Raw genomic sequence first — 24,432 nt, 5'->3', positions numbered from 1 at the left:
CTAGCGTCAGAGCAGCCACAGGTATGGCAGATGTCGTTTCCTTGACTCAGAACACCCATTCCCTCTGGGGCACTCCGTGCTTTGCAGCAGCAATCTAGTTTTGCTCTCAGACTCTGATGTTATCAGTGCCTAATCCCTGCCACACCAGACAGTCCTTGGCTGCAGTCTCCCATGCTGTGGAATTAAAGCCACCAGACTGTTTTTTTGCTACATGCTGTCCTCATAATATTTTATTGGCCTATATTTGCAGTCAGTATAAACCAGCTTTGGACACTCTGCTCTCAAAACTGAACTAGCAGAGCTGAGCTTGCAGGGACACTGTTTTAAGATAGGGCATTTGACAGTATTCTAGTATTTCGCTGTTGGAGATCTTACCCTGTCACTATACAGCAAGGGTACAGGAAGGGTAAAGATGGAGTCTGAATAGCTTGACATGACAACTGTAAAGTTTCCAGGTTTTACAGCTGTTCACAAGAATGAACGGCACTGTGGTTCCTGTTTACTTCAGGCTGAGGTCAGATGCCTCTTCTTTCTCAGGAACATTGTCTTAATCTCAAAATATCATTTGCTTTTGCTGTCCTCTGCATCATATCATCAACGGTGTAGATTCCATACTACTGTTACTGTACCACATGAGCCACAAATCCTATCCTCAGTCATATAGGTATACATCCGAAACAGCTTCCTGCTCGTGTTAGTGGGCTCCATCAGGGCACTCCCGAAATCAAGGGCAAAATTTAATTCATCAAGACTGAACAAATCTCAGGGCTCACAGGAGAATGTATCTTGTACATCAGTAGTCACCTCCAGTACCTCATCTCATTTCTCAGTATCAATCTTACTACCTCCTGCTAAAAGGACCAAGGAAGGCTTTTAGATGAGGCATTTAAATCCTCATTGCCAAATGAGGCATTAAAATCCTCATTATTGTTGTAAAAGATATTAATAGAGTGTAAAAATCACTAATCGAATTTAAGCCATTTTGTCTTGCTTGTCTTTTTGCAGATCAGATCAGAACTCATATTGTGGAATTGTCTTGTCTTGCCAAAGACATGGACATTTTATCTGTCCCGAGGGTGACACTGTTACATGGTCTTTCAGTTCCAATAAGGGATCTGGAAGGTGAACTCCTTACCCTGCTGACAGAAAAGGTCCTGACACAGCCCCAACGGGACTCTAGCTTTCTGAAAAAACCCCTTCTTTGGAGTACAAAAGAGCACAAGTACATCACATCTTTAGGAATCTTGAAAAGCTGAATCACATCAAAGGTAGCATGACAAGCCCAAAACATTAGCACTATGGTTCCTGCACAGCAAAGTTATTTCATAAAAAGTGTACGTTTACATTGGAAGATGTCCAGGCCAATTGTCAGGAGGATGGATGATTTATTCCCCTTCAGGGCTCAAGCTTTCCTAATGCAGTTTTAACTCCTGGCCCCCAGGTACCTCCCACTCTGTGACTAAGGCCTCCTGACCAGAGAGCAGACACTGCTTCATAGTCCATGAACCGTTGTTTCCAACATGGAATTACCCTCTTTGTGTGTTGGTTTCCTTTTGTGCTAAATAGGAACCACACATTTAGGGGCTTCAGAGTCCTTTGTAAATACTTGAGGTGTGGGCTTCTGTGCAGCTTGAACTTCTTAAAAATTAACCAGAAGCACCCTCAACATAAGAAGGATATCAACCAGTTGGAGTGAGTCCAGTGGAGGCCACAAAGATGCCCCGAGGGCTGGAGCCCCTCTGCTATGGGGACAGGCTGAGAGAGTTGGGCTTGTTCAGCCTGGAGAAGAGAAGGCTCCGGGGAGACCTTATAGCACCTTCCAGTACCTGAAGGGGCTACAAGGAAGCTGGGGGGGACTTTTTACAAGGACCTGTAGTGACAGGACAGGGGGTAACGGGTTTAAACTGAAAGTGGGGAGGGTTAGATTGGATATCAGGAAGAAGTTCTTCATGGAGAGGGTGGGGAGGCACTGGAATAGGTTGCCCAGAGAAGCTGTGGATGTCCTATCCCTGGAAGTGTTCAAGGCCAGGCAGGATGAGGCTTGGAGCAACCTGGTCTAGTGGAAGGTGTCCCTGCCCATGGCAGGGGGTGGAACTACATGGTCTTTAAGGTCCCTTCCAACCCAAACCATTCTGTGATTCTATGATCACATACAGTGTAGAACAGTGCTAGCACCAGGCTGGTTTTGCGAGATAAAGGAAAATTTGCAATCTGAAATGAGTAAAAAATTTTCCATAGGGGACAGACAAATATTCCTATCATAGTACACGGTGGCTTTTGGCAAAACATAGGGCAAAAGGTAGGGTAAAGTTATTTAAAAAAGTTCTTCCATAGTTTAAACCCTGGATCATTTAATGCACTCTTAAATATCTTACTGTGTGTATATACAATTCAGTCTTCAGCTGTAAACTTTTTAAAGTGTGATTTCTGGTTCTGCACAGCCTGGCCTCTTTCCACACTACAGCAGATACTGGGTTTCTCCTGCCCTAGTTTCATGAAACACAATTTCTGTAAAATAGAATATAGCTCTTAGCTTTAAAAGAGGGAAAGGAAATTATTTTAAAGAGTGCTCAGGATTCCCATGAAAACATAAATCCTCTACAATGTTTATATCCTCTTCTAACTATTAATGGTATAAAAAAGCCAACCCTCTCTTGGTTAAGCCAGATTGAGTTTCCTGGTACCTGCTATTAAATTGGATGCAATCCTGAATATTCAGTGGTAAAATGCTCTGACTTATCCTTCCAGTAAACTTCTGAAATATACAAATTTGTGTCAAGGGTTAAGGCCTGATTTGATCCTGATTGTATTCACTGAAATGTTCTATTTGGAGCTTTTGAGCTGAACAAGCTTGCGATGTCATGCTGTCTGGTTAGACTTGAGATAGACTAAACACGTGTGTGAATACCTGCACTTGCTGGTGCCCGGATTTGCACACACGGCCAGCCTTATATAAAACAGGAGGGTGAACCCCCAGTTTGGATCGGATTTATTCCTCATGTGAATGCTTATGGTGTTTGCTTGTTTGTTTTTATCTCATCGGCCAAATTTTGTTTCCTTTGGTGACAAAAGCAAGTAGTGCGATTTAAGTTGCAACAAGATTTACCCTTCTAAATCAAACACATTTTGATAACGGCAACAGAATGTGGTGGAAGTATTAACTGCTAATGTAAGCAGTGTGATCCTGAGTCATAGGTCTTGGTTTAGAAATGTTCATCCCCGAATTACAGGCATTTTCTACTCTGCTTCTCAGGTAAATGTATGTTGCAGAACTAAACAAGCCTAATAGTTTAAATTGAATGCTATTCCCATTTGTATATCCCTTTAGGCCTTCTGAATAAACACTCAAAGTCTGAATTATTTTAAATAATTGGTATCTTGCCTTTCTTCATTTCTTAACTCACAAAAGGCTACTAAAAATTCACTCTTCTTTTGGTGACATAGTACAGAGTTAATTTTGATAATTCCTTCAGAAAAAAAGTAGGTAAAGATGTGTGTTGATTCATTGCTATTACTTCCATTGAGGTTCCCCAAAAGCCACATTCCAAGAACAAGACCCCTACTAGGTCTCACAGGAGCTGAGAATATTTCCTCTGGCACCACAGATTTTTCTGCACAATCCTCAGTAAGGTAATTTATTTTCCATACATCTTGGTTCTCAAGCTGTAAGAAAGGAAAATGGTCCTTGGCCACCTCACAGAAGTATCGCACATCATGAGAATAAATCCATTAAAATTCATAAAGCACCAGGTACTTCGGTGTGTTAAAGAGAACAAGATGAACCTTAGCTTGAGGGTTTATAGTTTTAAATAGGGCAGAAAATATACTTTCATGAGCCTTGCGGTGATTGCATCAGAAACCTTGAATATGATTAAGGAAGGTTTGTATATCTATCTCAATGTAGTAATAAAGTGGCAGCTAAAGACACAAGCATCTTCAGAAGAGCATCTCCTGCACAGCTTCACCCTCACAAATGCCTTCTGAATTACCTGTCCTTAACCTGGAACTTAGCACAATCCCAACAGAGGGGGCAAGTTATGGAAGGGGAGATTCCTGCATAAGTATGAAGGTGAACTATCTGGTTAAACAGATATCTTCCACAGGCAGCAGAAGTTGTATTTGGTTTAAAGCTGGATCAGATTAAATAAAAAAAATCAGTCATTTAGGGCCAAGCAGCACTAAAGATTTTAGGTATAAAGACTATCTGAATGTTGAAAACACTTCTAATATGCTGCATTCAGTGGTCCCTCTGTCCCGACTGAATACAGGAGAAAATCAGTAGGGGCAGATTCACGTCCACAGCTCTTGTCCCCAGCCTCCTGGGGTTCCCTTTAGAAAGGAAGTCTTTCAAGTACTTCTGTCTAGCATAGCAAAAACCTGTTGACTTGTGGATACAATTTCCAAGGCATGAAATTCAGTATGTTGAGATTATGTACATCCTGCTTGGCGTGAGGTTTAGAGCCACCTCAGAATTATGCAGTACAGCATCACTATTACGTCCTAATCAAGTCCTGTATGCTGGAGGCTTTATTCTTTTTTTTTTTTTTTACATAACAGACAAATATACAGGGATAGCACCAGCTGCTAAATAATGCATAATAATAATATGATTATTGATTAATATTGCAGGTGTTTAGGATGACCATAAGGGTCCGTACTAGTTCTTGGTTTCATTTATTGCTAAGTCAGTATATTCTTTAATTTCTAAGTAAAACCACTTCTAAAAGCAAAATCCTCACCCAAAATTCCAGAAATTCAATTTCTAGTAACATCGTCTCTGCCAAAAATTCCAGACTTGACAATGTCATATATAACATCACAAGAAATAATAATGTATTTCATTATTTCAGTGGCTTCAAATCTGATAAAGTGAGGGTGAATACGTATATCGTCATGCCAAGATGCATGTTTTTAAAATAAACCCCACAATTATGCCACATATATCATCTCTCCACTTGTACATTTAGCATTCTTCATTTGCAGAATACCAGATGTTTCCTGTGTAAACTTCTGTGCACATATGCAATTGATAAATTCAGAGGAAATTAATGAATTGAGAAGATAAGCCAATCTGGGCCTAAAAAGATGGTCTCCAGCTGTGAATGGAAGTGATTTATCCTTGAGCTAAAGGATCAGCTTTTCTAGCTCAAACCAGCAGATACATCATTACATTTAATCCAGACTTCCACACAGATATTTAGGAGTTTTGCCATTGACTTCAGCAGAGCCAGGACTTCACCCATAGTGTTTGCCTACACTGACAGCCCATTCCCCACAGTTGTGTTTCTCTTATTTATTTATTTAGTAAATGTGGTTATTTCTGTAGTGGAGGAATAAAAACCATCAGTTTGTGCACTCCTGATAGAAAAATTGCAGCTGTGATTGCTGCTTAGCACAGCAAAAGGGGAGAGCTTAATTCTCTCCTTTGAAGCTTCGGTAATGAGAGTGGCTTGTCAGCCTGTCGTTGCTGACACTTACCCAAACCAGTGAAGACGTTAAGGTTTTGCAGACTAAAAGCACATGCCTGGTTGGAAACACAAATACCTGAAATAGGCACGCAAACTATTATATTTTGCTCAGGTTAATACTTGTAGGAAGTGAAATTATAGATATTTGCAAATGTTTAAGAACAGGACATAGTATTTTACCTGCGATGAGGGTCAGCAGCATGAAGTGTTCCCAAACCTCACCATTAACCTGGGGTGTAGGGGGACTAGCCAGACAGAGATGGAGAGGTCAGATCATAACTCAGATCTCAGGTTCCTGTCATACAGACATTCAGTTGTTTTATGCAAACATAACATAGAAGCTAATTTAAATTTTGCGGGCCCAAATTACTTTTCATCTGACTCATCTCCATGAACTAGTTTACTCTGGGTCTCAAAAAGCAACTGGGCTGGTGTGAGGAAGGAAATGGGTGCTGAGGGAGACCCTTTCCAGAGAAAGCTGTACGGTCAGTTAGGGTGTAACATTGCACTGTATGTCTCACTATGCATTTCCTTATCTAAGACTGAGGCCTTACAACAGCTCAGCTTGCCAGAAAGGGTTTCCAAATGCTGCCACTGTGAAGATAATAATTAAGATTACAGGTTTCTTAAATTCCCTTTTACTTCTAGCAGTCTCAGAACTACTCTGTCATACGAAGGAATTCAAAGCTCTAGTAACTTGCTCAGTTCCTTCCTTATAGTCCTTTATGTATCAGAAAGGGACTAATGTGACTTAACAGTACATCACATACACACGCACGAATTCCACTGTACATACACCACAGCAAAGTCACTGGGGAGATACGGATGCCATGAAGTGGGCATCTTCCCATTACAGATGAAGATGGTGGTTTTCATGGAAACCTACAAAAGAGACCGTGCTCAGCTGCTGCTCCGTGACTAATGTAATTTGGCCCATTCTCAGTAAGACATTGATGCAATAGGAAAACATGAGGGTTTCAGATGGCCTGGCTAAGTGCAACTTGGAGGAAAAAAAAGAGATTTTTGTAAGCTTTTCATCCCAGTTCCATCTGATTTGAGGTCCCAGTAACTTTAATTAAAGTACTTTGTGTGCTGTTACCCTGTCAGGGTCAGGAATTTGGGGTTTTGGAACAAAAAAAACCCCACTTCTAATATTAATAAGACAAACTCCAAAGAGAACTCTTCATGTTTTAGATATGCTGGGCCTAGACACCCCTGCCCAATAGACTATGAGACCACCAGCTTGAGAAACTACCAACCAAAGGCAAAACTTGGTCTTTCTGCATGAGCAAAATAAATCTGAGGCACATACTATGTTCAATCAGGAAACTAACCCCACTAGCACCTGAGATGTTGGGACAAAGAGGGCTATTCAGGCTAGGCTACCAAAATACCATCAGTTCTCTAATGCTGGTCTAAAAGAACAACCTTCCCTTCTGCCAAACCAAGTGAGACAAACAAGAAAAGCCACAAAGCAGAACAAATAATGTGATACAAATAAGGAATATAACGATCACAACAGTGGTCCTTCTAATTGTGTCCTTCATTTTAGAGCTGCTATGAGTTGTTGAAACAGCACTTTTAAGAATTATTTCCTGAAAAATGTGGATTTCAGCGCTTATATTTAAGGCTTTGCCTATTACAACTGTCTGCCCTTATTTAAATTAACATTACATTTTAATACTACCTTGGCCTTAATAGTAGATTTCACTATGAGCTCCACAGGCTACATGTGATTCTATGGGGGTAAAAAACCCAAACCTACCCCAGTGTTGTTAGTACTTCTGATATATTTCATGGCCATTCATTTAAATTTACTAGAAACAGCCAGTATAAACTTTTGATAACTTGAAATTCATCTTCTAAAACTTTCTTGATACTTTTTCTTGATTTAAACAAAACGTTCATCCTCAGGTTCAGAATTTATGCTCAGGCCACAGTTCCTCATGCAGTTATGTACAAAATGTTACCTTCAGAAAGCAGAAAGAGTGAATGTCGTTACCGGATTAAGTCAAGCAGTGCATCTGCAGAGCTCATGATGGGCTTTCCGCCCTCTTCAGTGCTCTCCTTCTGTGCTGCTCCACCGGGATGGATAATGGACACCATAATTATTCCCACAATCACAGCCACAAAGGTTGTCCACAGGTAGTAAGTGACGGTTATGATACCTAATCGACTGGAAGTCTTGGCGTCCAGGGCTGCTAGCCCAGACATTAAGCTGTGGAAAGAAAACACAACACATGTAGTATCATTTGCATAATATTGATGCAACTGAAAACCTCATTTCCTAATCATTCCATTTTCCCTGCTTCTCTCAGGATTGCCTCCATATCAATGTTTTTAGAAACTTGGCAGTGACACTAAAACTGTAGCCTCTGTGTCTAAAGGGATGTTTCTCAAGTGCCATGTGAGATCCTGGCTACTGAAGAAACTTGGAGGTTCCGGATGTACACATGGGGACTGAATCCAATTGACTGTTTCCTGAAGCTTGAGGGAAAGATTTGCGTAACCTACATGTGTGATGGCTCAGTTCACAGGAGCAATGGCAATAATCAATCGTACAAACTTAGGTATGAAACTCTACATGTAATTCTACCGTATCTCAGGGGGTACACTGGGGAGGGGGCTGTGATTCAGTGTGCCTCCAGGCGAAGTGGAGACAGTGTATGGCATGCAGAGGAAACTCCTTCATGGGCAGGTGTGGCTGCACAGTGGGGAGCACAGAAAATGCTTTGGTCACTTCATTATTTTCTTTCCCCTTTAGCTCTCTGCCCACCACTGCCAGAGGGTGACCAGTGTCCATCCTCTTTCTTGTATAGCTTGCTTCTGCCATGGGCTCCCATTGACCCTCTTTCATAGACAAATTAGACAGGGCACTGTTTGGTCCTTGAACTTGCTCCAGGCTGCTCTGTCATAGACCCAGATGCTATTTCCCAGTGACCTGAGGCTGAGATTTGAGTTTCCAGTGTCATCAGTGTTGCTTGGGGCTTTAAACTGAGATTTGGCTCTGAGTAATTCTCTCTAAACACTTGAAAGCATATATCTCAGGAACACAAAATACGACATTTGCTATTTGGTGTGTCCTGTGTCTCCTTTTCATCAAAACAGAACTGTTTGTCAGGTCTTTCCTCAGAAAAGTCATTTACTAAGCTGCACCTCCTTGAATGAGATCTCCTTGACCTCACTCTGCTGAGTGAGGTTGTCTAGAGCCAATGCTAAAGTGCAGCTTAACCTTTGTAGTAGATTTAATGAAATCAAATGGGTGGGATTTAGTGCTCAGGTTCCTGCTATCCACTAGATTAATTAAGAAAATGTATTGCTTTTCTGCATTGCCAATCTCTCATCTAGCATGGGTTTTGTTAACACTATAGGAGCAAGGGGAAACACTGGTTGCACTGTAATATGGATCACTGAGAAAACAAGCATCTTGATAACTCTTACTCTTGTAACTATTGCTTTTCCATCTTTTATCATTGTATTTGATAAAAAATCCACCTTTCTGAGTGTCTGTAAAGCACTGTGTAAAACACAGCACTACATATTAAAAAAACAGTAGCAGAAATCATAGAATCATAGAATCGGTTGGGTTGGAAGGGACCTTAAAGACCATCTAGTTCCAACCCCCCTGCCATGGGCAGGGACACCTTCCACTAGACCAGGTTGCTCCAAGCCTCATCCAGCCTGGCCTTGAACACTTCCAGGGATGGGGCATCCACAGCTTCTCTGGGCAACCTGTTCTCGTGCCTCACCACCCTCTCTGGGAAGAATTTCTTCCTGATATCTAATCTAAACCTCCCCACTTTCAATTTAAACCCGTTACCCCTTGTCCTGTCACTACAGGCCCTTGCAAAAAGTCCCCGCACAGCTTTCTTGTAGCCCCTTCAGGTACTGGAAGGTGCTATAAGGTCTCCCCGGAGCCTTCTCTTCTCCAGGCTGAACAAGCCCAACTCTCTCAGCCTGTCCCCATAGCAGAGGGGCTCCAGCCTTCTGAGCATCCTTGTGGCCTCCTCTGGACTCACCCTTACTGGTCGATATCCTTCTTATGCTGAGTGCCTCAGAGCTGGATGCAAAACAGCAGGTGGGGTCTCACAAGAGCAGAGTAGAGAGGGAATATTTTAGAATATTTATTTTTCCATATGGACCCATCCAAGGGAAATGCCAAGGAACTAAGAACCTCTCCTATGAAGACAGGCTGAGAGAATTGGGCTTGTTCAGTCTGGAGATGAGAAGGCTCAAGAAGGCTCCTGACAAGTACATCCAAAAACACTGAGGGACAAAAATACTAATTAAATATGTCCAGTGGTTCTTGTGCCTTTGGGGGTGCTACCTCAGCCCTAAGATATTAGTATATTAGGCCATTATATTAGGCCATTAGTATCTGGGAGGATGTTGTGCATCTAGAATCTCATCATACATTGGCTCTTAGGTGACAAATCCTGAGGGGGCTAATAATGAGATTGCTCTGTCTTGGGGATATTCATTAACAAGATCATCATCTGTAATGAGATTATCCTGTCACCAGATAAAGTCATGCTCAGTTCATGCTGTGATGAGAAAGTCCTCAAAAGTAATTAACTATGGAGGTGCAACAGGGGTAACTGTGGTGTGACAGAAGCATGAACAAAGGTCTGGGTCCAGACAATGCCCTGTGGTTTTCATGGCCTGCAATGAAGTTTTCAGAAGGGAACAGTGGAAGCAATTCTCCAAAGGCTGGGGAGTAATACTGGTCATGGCATTTTGAGCAATTGCTCAGAATCATTTTCAGAAAGAAATGCCTGTAACTAGTGTGAGACGGTAACCACTCGTTAACTGGTTTTCATTTGACTTCATGTGTTTGATGTCAGAGGGAACAGGACAGTAGACATAAAGATTAAGAGACATATTGATTATCACAGTTACTGTATGAAGCAAGTACTACAGAGTTACAACACAGATGCTCCTCATCGTTGATCTCTAGAGCTCAAACATTCACATAATGCAGCCAAACAATGACAAGAAAAAGTACTTTTCTTATATCCTAGGGAATAAGGACGTCAGGAGGAATAAATTTCCAGATGGTTTAACTTAAGATCACTGTATCATGTTCAGGTTTTCCCTTTAAATCTAATTTTCATCAGACACTCTTGGCTACATAAAAAATTCCCCAATAGTTTCCCAAACTGCTTGTAAGACTGAACAAAGATGTTACTGTGCCATCCGCAACTAGACTCTCATGAAACACAACGGAATGAAAACCAGGGTACCTTTAATTCTTGTCAAGCCTCAGAATTTGCTTAAGCTTGAAAAAACAGGACTGATACTTGATTCATAGGTTAAAATCATTTCACTTACTATGTAGCTAAGTAGCTTTCACACATATGTTTCATGTGTAGCTTCCATAACATGTTTTAATGATTGCCAAATGGACAAAACAGGACTAAGACAATGAAAAACGATCTGCGGCTTTTCTGAATAATTACAGTGCATCTCACTCATTTAATCAGTCTGGCAAAAAGAAAAAAAAAGTGTAATTTCATGTTCAGGGACAATTTCATAGTTTGCATAGAAAAAAAAATATGTCAAGCCTAAGGCTTCCAAAGTATGTGCTAATGATTTTTGGATGAGATATTAAATCTTGCAGTGCAGGATTTAAGTGAAATCTCCGATTACTATGATTTAAGAGGTTTCTTGCACCTTGCTTTGGACCATCTGGTGCTGGATATAATAACAGACACCATAATAAACTAAGTAGCCCCATGACCTCTTTATCTCATGCATTGATTGTTCCAATTACATGTAAAAATGGTCTTCCTGTGGATTTTCTTTCTGCTGTCTAAAATAGTCTGCTTCGTTTTTTAAATTCTCTCTTGTTTATCCAACAAATTTTGGATGAAATTGTGTACTCTCAGAGACTACACATGATTTGAAGAATGGCTTCCAAAATCGTTTTATCTGCTGTATATCTGTGTAAATATCTGTCCTCTGGTCCTTACATGTCTGTGGCTTTCAAGCCTCTTCAAAGTTGTGTTTTGATAATCTGAAGATCTCTACACAATGCTAACCTGATGCTCCACAATATTTTCAGGTTTAAAATCTTTCTAAGATTCATATTTCTATTCCTGTATTATTTTATCTAGGATGACTTGATTAAAGTTTGTTGGTTTTTGGTTTTTTGGGTTTTGGTTTTGACAGTCTCCATGTGATTTAGGAAGGTTACAATAAATTATTTCTTTATGGGGGCCTTGTTGAGGGAGGAAGGTGAAGAGCGAAATCAGGATCTGTGGAAGATCTAATGAAACCTAGATGAAGCTTTAAGGGGAAACTAGAAGGGAAGAGGAAGACCCCAACAACTCCAGGCACTATTATTATATATGACTCATTAAAAAATGAAAAGTCAGTTAATAGGTTGTTTAAAACATTGGTAATAGTACAATCAAATGAAACTATTAAGTAGTAAGTTTCATGTCTGCTTTGGGAGAAATCTGCATAAACTCCCCAAAACCACTATAGCAATTTTGACATAATGAGGAGGGGAATTCTTTCAACATCTTGAAACTCTAATTAGTCCCATGCAAACAAGTAGCTAAACCCTTATGAGCACCTCTAGGCTTGTTCTGGCTGTCACTGATAAGTATCAGAGTACTTATGAAGTATTTTATTTACAAATGAAAATAGAACTTTCTATTTTCTCTGAAATTCTCTACTTTTTTTCTGTTGCTCTCCGATAAAACCACATTTTTTGACCTATCTCAAGATCAAACCCTATATCCCCAGAAAGGGAAAATACAAGAAGCTGCTGTTAAGACCCCATTCTGCATGTTTATTTTGTCTTCCTCTCCACCAGAAGCCATCTGGATGTTGCTTTGAAATAGATGGATTATGGATAAAGTTATCAGAAGGGATTAGTGTGATTAGAAAGACATTAATCCTGTCAAGAAGTAATGGTCAAGTATTAACCACCAACAGTTGTTCCTAGAATCATGTTTGTTTTCATTCATCCCGTACCCTCCCTCACATTCCCATTTTGTAATTGCATGCCGTAGAAAAGACCTTCCGAAGCAAGTTCTCCCAGTGAGGCTAGGAAGCTCCCCTAACAGCTACATTAGAGATGATTATATTACAGTTGAGCATCATGAAAGTGAAGTGCTGGCTTGACTAATGCTGCTTGATCATGCAGGCAGGCTGTTGCTTACCTTTTTGTCAAGGTCAGTGCCTTCAAGTTTCAACATGGTAATAATCTCCATTTCCACAGCAGAAGCCATTTAATCATCTTAAAATGCTGGACTAATATAACCTACTACCATACAGGAAGGCAGCATCTCCATTTTACATACAAGGAAACAGGAATTAAGGCACTTTACTTAAAGACAAACAATTTACAGTGAAGAAAGATATGCCTGAAGAGATCTCTGTGTTGCAGTGGACCATGAGACTTTTTTTCATATGTGCCCAGCTACCTGAGCTTTCAGGACAGGCTGCATTCTTCCATGGAGGTACCATTTATGGAGGAACAGTTTGAAACAAAGAAAATAAGACTCTTTACAGTAATGAGAGAAAGAGATAAGAAACTTTCTCTGGCTCTTTCTATAGTTTGATGCTTGATTCTGCTCTTAGTCTCTAGTACAGTAAAAATTATTTCAGCAGTGAGAAAGCAGGATCAAAATGACTTTCTTTCCAGGATATTCTTTTGCTTTCTTCTAACATGACAGAATACCTGCAGAGCAAGACTGCCATGGCTGCAATAGAGAAACCTGCTGTTCTCATCACATGCTGGAGTGACAGTGGTACTGGTGGGATGACCATAGCCCATCCCTGTCTCTGCTTCACCCTATATGGTCTTGCCCTGACTTATAGTGATACGTTATAGTTTTGGTTTGTCACCTCCAGATGTCATATAGCACTGCACAGGAAAAAAATGCCTCCTGCCCATACCTGCGCAAACAGCTAGTTAGCACATCTGTTGGCGTGTGCCTGTGTACATATCACACACAACCAAGTGGCATCTTGGTTGGAAGCTGGTGCCACCCTACACCTCTAGTCCCATCCACCCACTAGTAAATGTTGCCAGGACTTCTCATGTGGCATGAATCCTTTTGTCTAAGTACAGAGGAAGATAAAATCCGGCAATAATCCATGCTCACACCCCGAATTAAGCTGGATCAGGTATGTGTTGTGCACTTGTAGTAGGGTGGCCCATTTATACAGATGAACACCCTTTCCGCATGTGTTTGTGTACAGTCCAGACAGGCAATAAAGGGACAGCTAGGATCTCTGTGAATTTTACTCAGTTCTTACCATTTTGTGGACTGCTGGTATACTAGCAGACTTCCACTGATCTGAACACAACTAAGGAACTACCACGACTACTTGTAGTCAGTGGAATGATCCCCAGTGTCATGTATTATTAAAAGGTTCATAGTATTACAGCCTGATCTTCAAAGGAGACAATAATTCTAGAATCCTTCTGAAGATCCAGGGGACTACTAAGGTTTGTCTCCTCTGAAAATCAAGTAATATTGAACAGCATTAATAATGCTTAGATATCTTGATATAAATGAAAACAGTGTCTGTACTCACAAAAAAACCCCAAACAAATAAAAACCAAACCAAAAACCAAGAAGTGGCACCTGTTTTACAAATAAGATTAATGCAGCGGCTTCTGTTTGGTAAGATATCAGCCATAAATACCAGTTGAAATGTGAATTAACTCTTCAGAAAGCCTCAGTATAGAGCTATTTTACTTAACACAGTGGGAGATCAAAGGTGTCAGGCATGACGGAAAATCTGGCTTTTGATCTTCAAACAATTAACAATATATTAGATCTCGCTGTCTGCAATACACTCTTTGGAGTGTTTGTGTTTCATTTTACAGCTAGGCTGCTGGAAAAGGAACTAAAATCTACAAAAGAAATCAGATCTACATTTCTAGTACATCCTAACATGCAGCTTTTTGAGATTTTCTTTTTATGGACTAATGTAAACAAGGCAGGACTTTGTACAGCATACAGTGAAGATCAATGTCCAACGGTTATTCCTCCCACTGGCCCAAAACGTGAGGCTATGGCAATACACCTATGAATGCTCAAAGGCACGAACAGCAACCTTTGACCACTGACTGATAAAGGAGAGCCGAGACATTATGGTATAGCTCATGCAGAATTCAGGCTGGCTTGTTGAGTTTAGCTGTTCTGATAAAAATAAAGTATTTCCTAAATTCAAAGGTCAGGACGCAAACTCAAACAAATTATCTATTAAATATGGATGTGCAGCTTCACATCTGAGGGAAGAGCCAAGAATCTTAATAATATTTTCTGTTCTGTCAGTTCTTTCAAGTGTTTTTAGATTAAGAAAAGGGCAAAAGGATTTGAAACACAAATTTAGATTATAAACAAATGCCAGATTTATTCCACCGTTTATAGTTCTACATGTTTCTGCCCTAAGGAAACAGGGAATCCAGCCAGCCCCTCAAGCTTCACATGACATTGCCTTTTCTTTTTTTTTTTGTGAGACAGTACGTATTTTGGAGCTCTTAGAAGACTACAGAAAAATTCTGTCAGGTCACAAACTGCTCATATCCCACTTGTAATCACTTCAGTGCTTTCCATACCCATTCATTGTGTGACTGGAGATAGCTACTGCGCATCACTAGATCCCTACTGACACCCCTAAATATCTGGTAGTGAATTGTTCCAGTTTTGTCATTGTGACATGCATAACTCTGCAACAGTCAGTTTTCACTGAAACAGTTCAGATGTCTAGGTTGCACAAGCAAAATGAAACACTAGAAAACAGCATGGGGTCTGACCATCAGAGTCCATATTCCTAAACACAGCTAACAACATCGATAATCTCAGAGATGATAATGTACTGAAACCTCCGAAGATGTCTAAGGCATGGAGGAGGGATTCTTAGTAAGGTTTCCTAAGAAGGTAGAATGGAATTTTCCTCTACAAGTTCAGGCAATGTCAAAGCATCCTTTGGGGAAAGTTTGGGGTAATCTGACATCAGTTCTGCAATACAATAGCAATGTAGACAATTTAAAGTAGTATAATGGTGTCGAGTGAGATTGCTCTCTGATCAGTTCTTCCTACCCTTGGATAATCTTTCCCTTTCCATTTCATCTATGTACAGTTTTGCATATCGCTCTGAAAATAAATGTATCTATGCTTCTCTCCTTAAAACTCACATCTCTAGACTTTCTCCACAATAAAGACTGTAGATTGCATATCTCAGGAAAGGGCTTGTTCTCACTGGGGTGAAATATTTTTTTATTATTATTGACATTACAGTGATACATGACAGGTAGTTGAGACAAGGGACATTATACACACTTTACCTTTCAGGTACCCACAGATCTTCCCATACTAACCCAGCAGGAGGTTTACCCTCCTCTGTTGGGGAAGGCCTGTTCCTGAGCGCCAATATTTTTCTATTGCAAGGTATCACAGGTGAAATGGAGGGAAAAATCCAGAGTCTAATAATGTGAAGAGAAAACCCAGTGTTTCCAAGAGCAATTTAATTCTACAGGAAAATACAGCTGCTTTGGTACATTCCAAAACATTGTTCTGAACAGGCTCCTCAGAGAGCCATAGGCAGCATTTTGCAGCTGCTCCTCAACACCTCACGAGATAATACAGTACATAAATTTTTTTGCACTTGATTATGCCCCAGGTTGGCAGCTGCACAAGCATAAGAACAGAGTGACTGCTATTCAGGAAGAAACGATCAGAGGGAATAGATTAACTCCTACATAGCAGACAAGGCCAAGCCAAAACTGACCAGAAGCTTGTGTTATCCATCCTTTCCCATTCAGTATTCAGTTAAATTATGTGAATTTGTCAAGACAACATAGAAAGTATCTCTCAGTAACAGGAATGGATTAGAGTAGTACCGTACACATTGTCATTCACGTAAACCAGTATTGTTGAGTGAATTAATTTTGACTTTCTTCTTGGTTTAAATTTAATGATTAATAATAATAATAATAAAAAGATTTCATAGCCTTTTAGACAGATGCATTTTCCTTCTGAATAAATATTATATTGACCATATGAGGCATTTATTTATAATCATGGCAGGAGATTTGGGTTGCAAATCTCAGGACTGAGTGTTTGGGTCTAATTTTTCATCCCTAAAGAATTGTAGGCTTAAGTACTAAAACAGACAAATAATCTCGAGTCAGTGCTCTACTACCAGTTTCTGCTACAGCTGACAGCAAGCAAAAGAGCGCACGATACAATTTGCCCAAGCTAATGGTCTGTCTCACAGCATGTTTTTAACCAAACCCGAAACTCCCAAAGAACATCCTGTTGCTATGACGTTATTTAGGGTATGTCTGCACAGACAACTGCAGACAGACATCAACCCGCTCTGCCTTTGCTCTGAGCTGCCAAGGCTGGCCTGGAAGCCATATAGCCACATTAGTCCTTCGCGTACGAGCTTGGGCACAAAGCCACGCTAATGCGGCTATAGAGCTTCCGGCATGGATCTGGCACTGGTTTGCCCACTTTGGCTCATGGCCTAAGTGAGTTCACATCTGCTTGCACCCAGAGCATCTCCACATCCTCTTGCAGCATTTACATGGTTGTCAGCTCTTCAAATGTAACTAATGAGTCCTGAGAGACAAAATTTGGTATGGCATAGTACAGCTGAACAATGACAGAATTCCATAAAAAAGAATGAGCAACGTTTTTCATTAATGCCATGTTAAAACACCAATGCATTCCCCAAATCTGAGAAGTGTGAAAAAAAAAATGATACGGGGAAAAGAGTACTATAACAGAGTAGTTTCTAAGTAAATACTAGGCTTTAACAGCATGAGTAAGAACGACACACTCAGGAATCTGAGCAGAAGGATAACAGATTACCGAAACTGATGGCATTATGGAGCGGAATTCCCTTAAAGAAAGACAGTTCTATATTTAACATGTCAAATTTAATTCAGCAACAAAACCCCAATAGTAACAAATACTTATTACTACCCTCAAATGAGCCTTACAATAAATAAATTAGCATACACTTGCTTGTATCAGGCACAACATACTCAGAGGAACAAGTCTTATAATTTCAAAATTACAGGTCAAATCAGTTAGATTGGACAATAGAGGGAACAATCTTTCTTTAACAGATTCAGCACATGGAAAGGGATCAAATCTCCGCTACTCATTACTTCTTAAATATCTAGAAAATGGTCAGTGGTGAACAAATACAAAATGTAATAATAATCCTAAACTTAAACAAAGCAAACTGCTTTTTCTAGAAGTAATATTCAAGCCTGTTAGACAACTGAACAGTTCCATTTTGCCCTGACAATTCCTTCCCACAAGTAGTCTCAATTCTTGCTGATAATCATGGTCTTAGAAAACTGGGCCCTATATCTATTACCAGATAAAAGCTTAATTGTATAAACAAGGAAGATGTTGAAATAGAAGATGCAATTTTCTATTACAGATACAGGTAGAAATATAAGACAAAGAGAAGTCAATAGGTTCAGCTGGTGTAAACGGGTGTCACTCCGGTTTGAGCCTGCTTTTCTGAAGGAGCAAGACTTCTGCAGTCAAACTCTGTGTGTGTGAGCGCCCGTACTCGTAACATTTGAATTCCTTTTTCTCTCATACGGCGCAGAGCGGACGAAGGCTCCCTGCCAGGGTGGGTGGGCTGTGCTCGAGCCAGGGCCCATGCCCGGCACTGCTGGCACAGACAGGGTTGGGTCAAAGGTTTTATATTATCTTAGCAAATGTGAGAAGATATTAATGGGAAAGATGAGTATTTGTTCCTCTCACAGTTTTTTGCCTCGTACGGAGTAAAGACACTGACATCAGATTCTATTATTTCAGGCACTTAAGAAGTTGAGAAACTGCAGTGATGCACAGGTATCTCTGCTCATCAACTCGTCCTGAAAGCACTCCCTGCAGGTGACGGATACATGTGTGTTTGGGGGGGGAGTTTATAATTAACCATAGTGAAAGAGTAGAGATTTTATTATGTTCTGGGTAGGCAGCACAATCAGAAACCGCCTGGGACAAACGGCCTCCCAGACGCACAGGTCCCTGCACTGGCGGGATGGAGCACCCATAACAACTCGGGCTTCTCAGGCTTCCAGACAGAGCCACCTCCTGGCTAGAGGGTGGCATACAGACCTCCCCACGCCGGGAAATGCACGAGGTGGAAGGAGACAGGGTTTAACACATATGAGCACCTTTGTCCAGCTGATCAGCAGACATCTGCCTGAAGACCCCGCCCATGTTTTTTTAAACATACCAGAGGCCTCAGGGCAGGATGCACTGAGATTCACCTCCAGCGCTGCAGTGCATGTGGGTCCCTGCTTGCAAACCTAGGATATTTGCTGAAACCTTTTGCATATAAGGGAGAAAATACATTATTTGCATTGCAGTTGTCAGATGAGGATCAAGGCCTCTATCCCAAAGAGAATCAGGGAACTTCAGATCTCCTGCAATCAATCTTGAAGGCTTCCTGAGGAGATGCCCTTGTCCAACTCAGCTTGTAAGAGCTCAGGCAGAGTATAAGTGTAAAACTAAGAATTCAGATTTGTCTCCTATTCTTTCTGAGCTCTCTTCATATTCCCATTCCCGGTTTAAAAAGTAGTATCCTATGTTTATAGATATAAGTATAGATAAGTACTGTATATAGATATAGAGACAGAGATATAGAGATAGAGATAAAGTACTGTACATCTGATAAGTGCAGGGTCTAAAATTTGATCTTGTAATACTCCCCTACTGAATATTCCCAGGGCAGATACAAACTCTCAGGCCATTTTTTATAATTTCTTTCTTTATGTTGCTAATAAAAGCAAGATCCTTTGTCATGTGGGTATCTCTTCTCATCACTGAGAAAAGCAAACTCTAAATATGAGACACTGAGTGGATACTAATAAGTATGAAAAGGGCTAAACCTCAGGCAGAGGATGGAAGAAATCAATACATACTTCTTTTAGAGTCACTGTATGATGCTATGAAGCTTGTTTATGTAACCAAATAACTAAGCCATTATCAACCCCCATCCTTAATGAAGGGCCACATCACAACAAAACCAAAAGCTCATGAAGGGCTCAAAATGGAAGGCTAGTTTTACTGGTGGTTGCTTTTTCAAGATTCTGTCTGTGGGAAAACAAAAAGTAAAACCAAAGGTGATAGGAGAGATCAGAAACAGGTACAGGAGCTCTGGAATTCAGCACTTCCAAATGCTGGGACAGAGCTGGGTAAGACAAGGAACTGTATGTTGAAGAAACAGTCTCCTCGTGTTTGACCGAATTCTTCTGCACTCCGGAACTTTTAAAATAAACATAGTTCAGTCACAGATACCTGACTATACCCTCAGTTCCTCCTTCCTAATGAATACAATCTGTGAAGTTCCTTTTTTAATTCTCAAATTATCTGGTCAAATTCTCAAATTATCTGATAGTACAAACTTTCAGCCACTTCTGTTTAAGGCTGGGTTTGTGCTCGTGTCCTGTAAGTGCAAGATTTCCTAGCCTATTATCAGCCTTCTGAGCCACACACTGGCCACCTTTGACTTTTGCCACAACCCTTCAAGACAAACTCTGGAGTTAGAGATGGTATACTGTGCACGGAGTGTCTCTTTTAACCCTACTTTCTCACCTTCCTGTTTCTTTACAAGTATTTTTTTTACTTGTTAGTCCAAGAAAAAAGTTGCATTAACTTTGACTAGGAGAGTATAATTAGAGCTTGGTGCTGAACCCTTGGCTTTTATAAACAATAACAGAGAGTAATTTAGAAGATAATTTAAATGTGATTGCTCCCACAGGACAGGCTGAGAATACTCCAAATCCACAGAGAAATATAGTTTAAATGTGTGTGCAGACCACTAAAAACACAGAGCACTGATTTACTTATTTTATGAAATATATGTGTGAATACATATATATATGAATATACTGTGCTTGTTGTGAAAAAAAAAGGACTGTACAAGAATGTAATTATATCTGGAGTATTTATTGTGTGCAATAACCTGAAATTTCAGTATGCAATAGCAGGTTAGATTGGTATACAGGGAGATAGACTCATGCTGTCTTACAGTGAGAGCTAATCCCTCTGAAGATCTGTAAAGTTTCTTCTCTTTCTTAGAGGATGGAGTCCATGAGTTCTAACAGGGCGGCTCAGAGATTCACTCCTGACACATCTGCGGGTAACCCAGAGCTATCTCAGGCTGCCAGAGCAGCTCTTCCCCACTGTGCTGCCTCTCCTCCTGGCATCTCTAAATAACAAGGAGATTTTAAAAACTTCGTATTTTGGGGAAGGGCATGTGACTCTGCTCCAACTCTTTTCTGCTCTTACTATGTCACTTCCTCATGTGAGAATCTTGTTGTCCTTGGAAAACTCTCCTTTCACCTCTCAAAAAAATCCAACTTATTTTGATGTTCTCTAGCTGCCTGAGACAGAACCAGACATGTCTGTGATCATACTACGGCCAGTTCTAGGCATGCAAGCACCATGCATCAGCTTCATCCTGTGAAAAACCATGAGAAGGTAGATGTAAAGGTAGATGATTTAAAAACAAAGTTAGTGCTGGGTTGTGTTTATTTTCAGCAACTCTCAGCTATCTGAAGCCTAGAAACTTTTCTTTTTCTTCTAATCGAAGATGAGTTTTTGGCATAGGTATTTGGTTCTAGAAGCTGAGGCTTCAAGGAAAGGCACCAAAGGGTGCAAGATTTTTTCTCAGATCTGTTAGGTAAAGTTAGCTTTGTTACACTCCATCTCTCCTATCTCTTCTCTCAGCTCTAGGCTGAGAGCTTTTGGCCATCCAACTGTTATGTGCTTGTTGCCAGCTGGAAGTAAGACAAATTTAGAAGAGGAAAAAAGCTATGCTAAACTATGCCCACCCACTCCAAAGGCAGCTACCATGCACCATCCCTCAGCACCAGGATCTAGATCATTAATTCTGTCATCAATAAAGTGGCACCACTAAAAGTTCTGCCTTTAATGTACTAAGAAATCACTTTCACTTCCAGCTGAAGCCAGCCATATATTATTAGTTCACTGTTGTTCTTCTTTTAAATATTCATCATACTACAGCACAACTCCCCAAATACTGCAGAAAATTATAAAATTAGCTGTGCCTTTTCATTTTATTTGTATGGCGTATTATTTCAATTATTTAGATTTAAGGTAAGCTTTCTGATAATATGTGTTATTTATTCCATATATTTAACTTCTCATTAGCTTGAAGGAAAAAATCCTGCCATTACAAGAAAAGAAGAAAGCTTCAATTTAAAAAAAAAGTTTTTAAGAAAATAATACCTAAATGAGGTATTGCATAAATGTTCCTATTGATTAAAAAATATGTTCATAGCTCCACTACAAATATGAATGTACAGCAGTCAGTAATGGTCCTGGCACTTTGACATCAATTCAGCTGAACCCAAAATAGTGGTGATTACATGTCTCATTTAGGAAACTTCAAAAGTTGTTGGAACAATCATTGTCCTCACTTACCTTGAGACAACCAGTGGGAGAATCAACATTTTCAGCATCCTCATCAGTAACTCACCAGGAAACTGGAAATAACTAATTTCCTAGAAATACATGGAGAGATGCTTATTGTTTTGAGATAAAGACTATCTGTCTTCATGAGTCCTGCTAGAGGTGTGGATCAGACAACATTGGTAAAATCTGCAGCTATATAAGGTGGCAAAGATAGTAGGCTTTAAAAGATATTTTTAAAATTAATTAGATTACATATTGTGTTGTCATTCAACAAAAACACAGTACATTGTTCGTTCCTTTACAAAGGAAGACAAAAATGAAATATGTCCCCCTTGGGGACTACTGCTAATAGGTTGCCCTGAATAATCCCTTCATTCTGCATCTTTTGTGCTTTGCTAGATGTGTATGAAGCTACTGCTTGGCCACGGGAGATGTTCAGACTGCAGTTAGCAGCAGCGAAACAAAGAGTTATTTTAGTTTAGTCACATTCACCAAGTTCCATATTTTTTAATTGAGATCTATATTTTGTGTTCAAACACTACATTCAGCAATTCACGTTACCGTCTCTGCTCTGTCTGATGAACCCAGCAGAAAGAAATGAGCGCCTGCAAAGAGCTTAGTATGCTGGAGGAGAAATATCCAAGTGACTTTAATGATGTGGTCTGTTAATGATGGGAAATCTCAAATTTATTAATAGAAAATACCATTGGTGGAATATAAACACCTGTACCTCTGTACATGTGACGACAAAAAATATTTCCAGTGTTTTCTTTAGACGTACAGGTCCCAAAGCACTATAAAATCCAATGAATGTATTGCACTACCAGTTTTTAACAGGTCTGCATTAGATGCTACATTTCATCTAGCTTAAACATCCGCGATTATTATAGATACTTGCCACATTATAATATGCTTATGCCAGACAGTGTCTTAGAGACCAGAACCCTTTGCAAACATATTGAGAACTCCCAAACATAATCTCCACTCCCAAAGAACAGTGGAGATTAATAAACAAATGAAATTAAGGAAATTTAACAAACACACAGATGTGCTCTTTATCTCCAGAAGTCCATCCTGAAGTCCCACAATTTGCTATGCCTTTTGTTATGTAAGTGCGGTATTTTCTGTGTTGCAGATACGCTGCCATGCCACACATACCTGCTGGGAGAGCCGCCTGGTCCTCAGGAAGAATCCGAGTAGACAGCCAATGGTGACCGACAACACCGAGAGGATGAGCAAACCATTTCTTTTACAAACATCCTTGATCCGAGCGAGGATAGCATCCAAAGCCACCGCCATGCTGTCCTTTGTGCTCTTTGGAGAAGAATCAGCATCCCATGGAGAGAGAATTCACTTGCTCCTCTTGTTTGGGTGGACAGATCTCTCTCTGTATAGATCAGATCAAAGCACTTCCAGTTCTGCTTAGCTGACCTGCAAGGTCACCCCTCTGCCAATAGCCACCAAGCAAGCAGCTGGCATTATTGTTCCAAATTAATACCAACAATCCTATTATCGACTACATCATTAAGAGCCTGGAAGAAGATTAGGGAGCTCTGAAAAATTAGAACAGAATGCAGTAGTATTTCTAAAACAAGACTGCTTCAAAACAAAGTGACACCCCTGGGAGAAAGACGGTGTTTGCATGCATTCCTCGGTCTCCCCAGTCTGGGGTTTGGACATCCAAACCTCGAAAGCGAACAGCGCGAGTCGTGCACTCAGATGGGTAAAATTAATGTAACCACAGGGTTTTTGTAAAGGGCAGAGCAGGTGCATTCCTCGGTCTCCCCAGTCTGGGCTTTGGACATCCAAACCTCGAAAGTGAACAGCGCGAGTCACGCACTTGGGTAAAATTAATGTAACCACAGAGTTTTTGTAAAGGGCAGAGCAGGTAACATTTTCAACTAGACTATCACAGCAGGGCAAGCTAGGTGAAACTGAACTTCATTAATTAAAGCAGGCCTGGGTTCTTCGTTTTCACGGTGCAAAAAGGCTGCGTGAGTAGCGTAAGAAACACACGTTGAACAGGAAACAGCCGTATGCTGAAACACGCACGAAAACCGACATTTGGCGTTTATGATCTTGGAAGTGAAATGATTTCACTTTTCTTCCAACCACTCTGTTGATTAGAGTAGGGCCAATTTACTTTCAGAGGATTATCAGACTAAGCCACAGGGATTGCTTTCCTTTCCTTTGCCGTGTCCGCATTCAATCCCAACGCTGATTTTTATGCTAGTGAGCATCTGACAAAAATACACTACCATAACATCACGCTTTTGTATTAAAATGTTCATGTAGCTTCTGGGTTATTCTAAGATTCAGTGGTTTTATGGAAAATATTCCACACAGAACAGCAAAGCGGTGCGTTCACAACATTTATTTTATTATGTAATGTAGTATTTGTTGTTACATGCTCGCATAGGAGTAAAAAAAGCTTGTGAGAGATTAAACCGTTCCCTTCGGAAGCAGGACCTGAGCACTGGTGGTCAGTAAGATATATGGAAACGGACCAAAAAACCTCA

At 40.4% G+C, this 24,432-nt stretch overlaps 1 protein-coding gene across 1 annotated transcript in view; it reads right to left on the bottom strand.

The window, feature by feature from the left end:
* The window catches only part of LOC104509689 (excitatory amino acid transporter 5-like), a 53,059-nt gene extending 29,847 nt beyond the window's left edge, over positions 1–23,212 (bottom strand). Inside the window, exons 1-3 of the mRNA XM_010151721.1 lie at positions 23,072–23,212; positions 21,923–22,002; positions 7,471–7,686 (exon numbers count right to left, since the gene is read on the bottom strand). Coding sequence (XP_010150023.1) covers positions 7,471–7,686; positions 21,923–22,002; positions 23,072–23,212 — 437 coding nt within the window. The remainder of the gene's footprint in view (positions 1–7,470; positions 7,687–21,922; positions 22,003–23,071) is intronic.
* Between the last annotated feature and the right edge of the window lie 1,220 nt (positions 23,213–24,432).

The sequence above is a fragment of the Eurypyga helias genome, unplaced genomic scaffold (assembly GCF_000690775.1).
Source record: "Eurypyga helias isolate BGI_N326 unplaced genomic scaffold, ASM69077v1 scaffold4175, whole genome shotgun sequence".
NCBI lineage: Eukaryota > Metazoa > Chordata > Aves > Eurypygiformes > Eurypygidae > Eurypyga > Eurypyga helias.
This window is presented reverse-complemented; position numbering and strand designations above follow the sequence as displayed.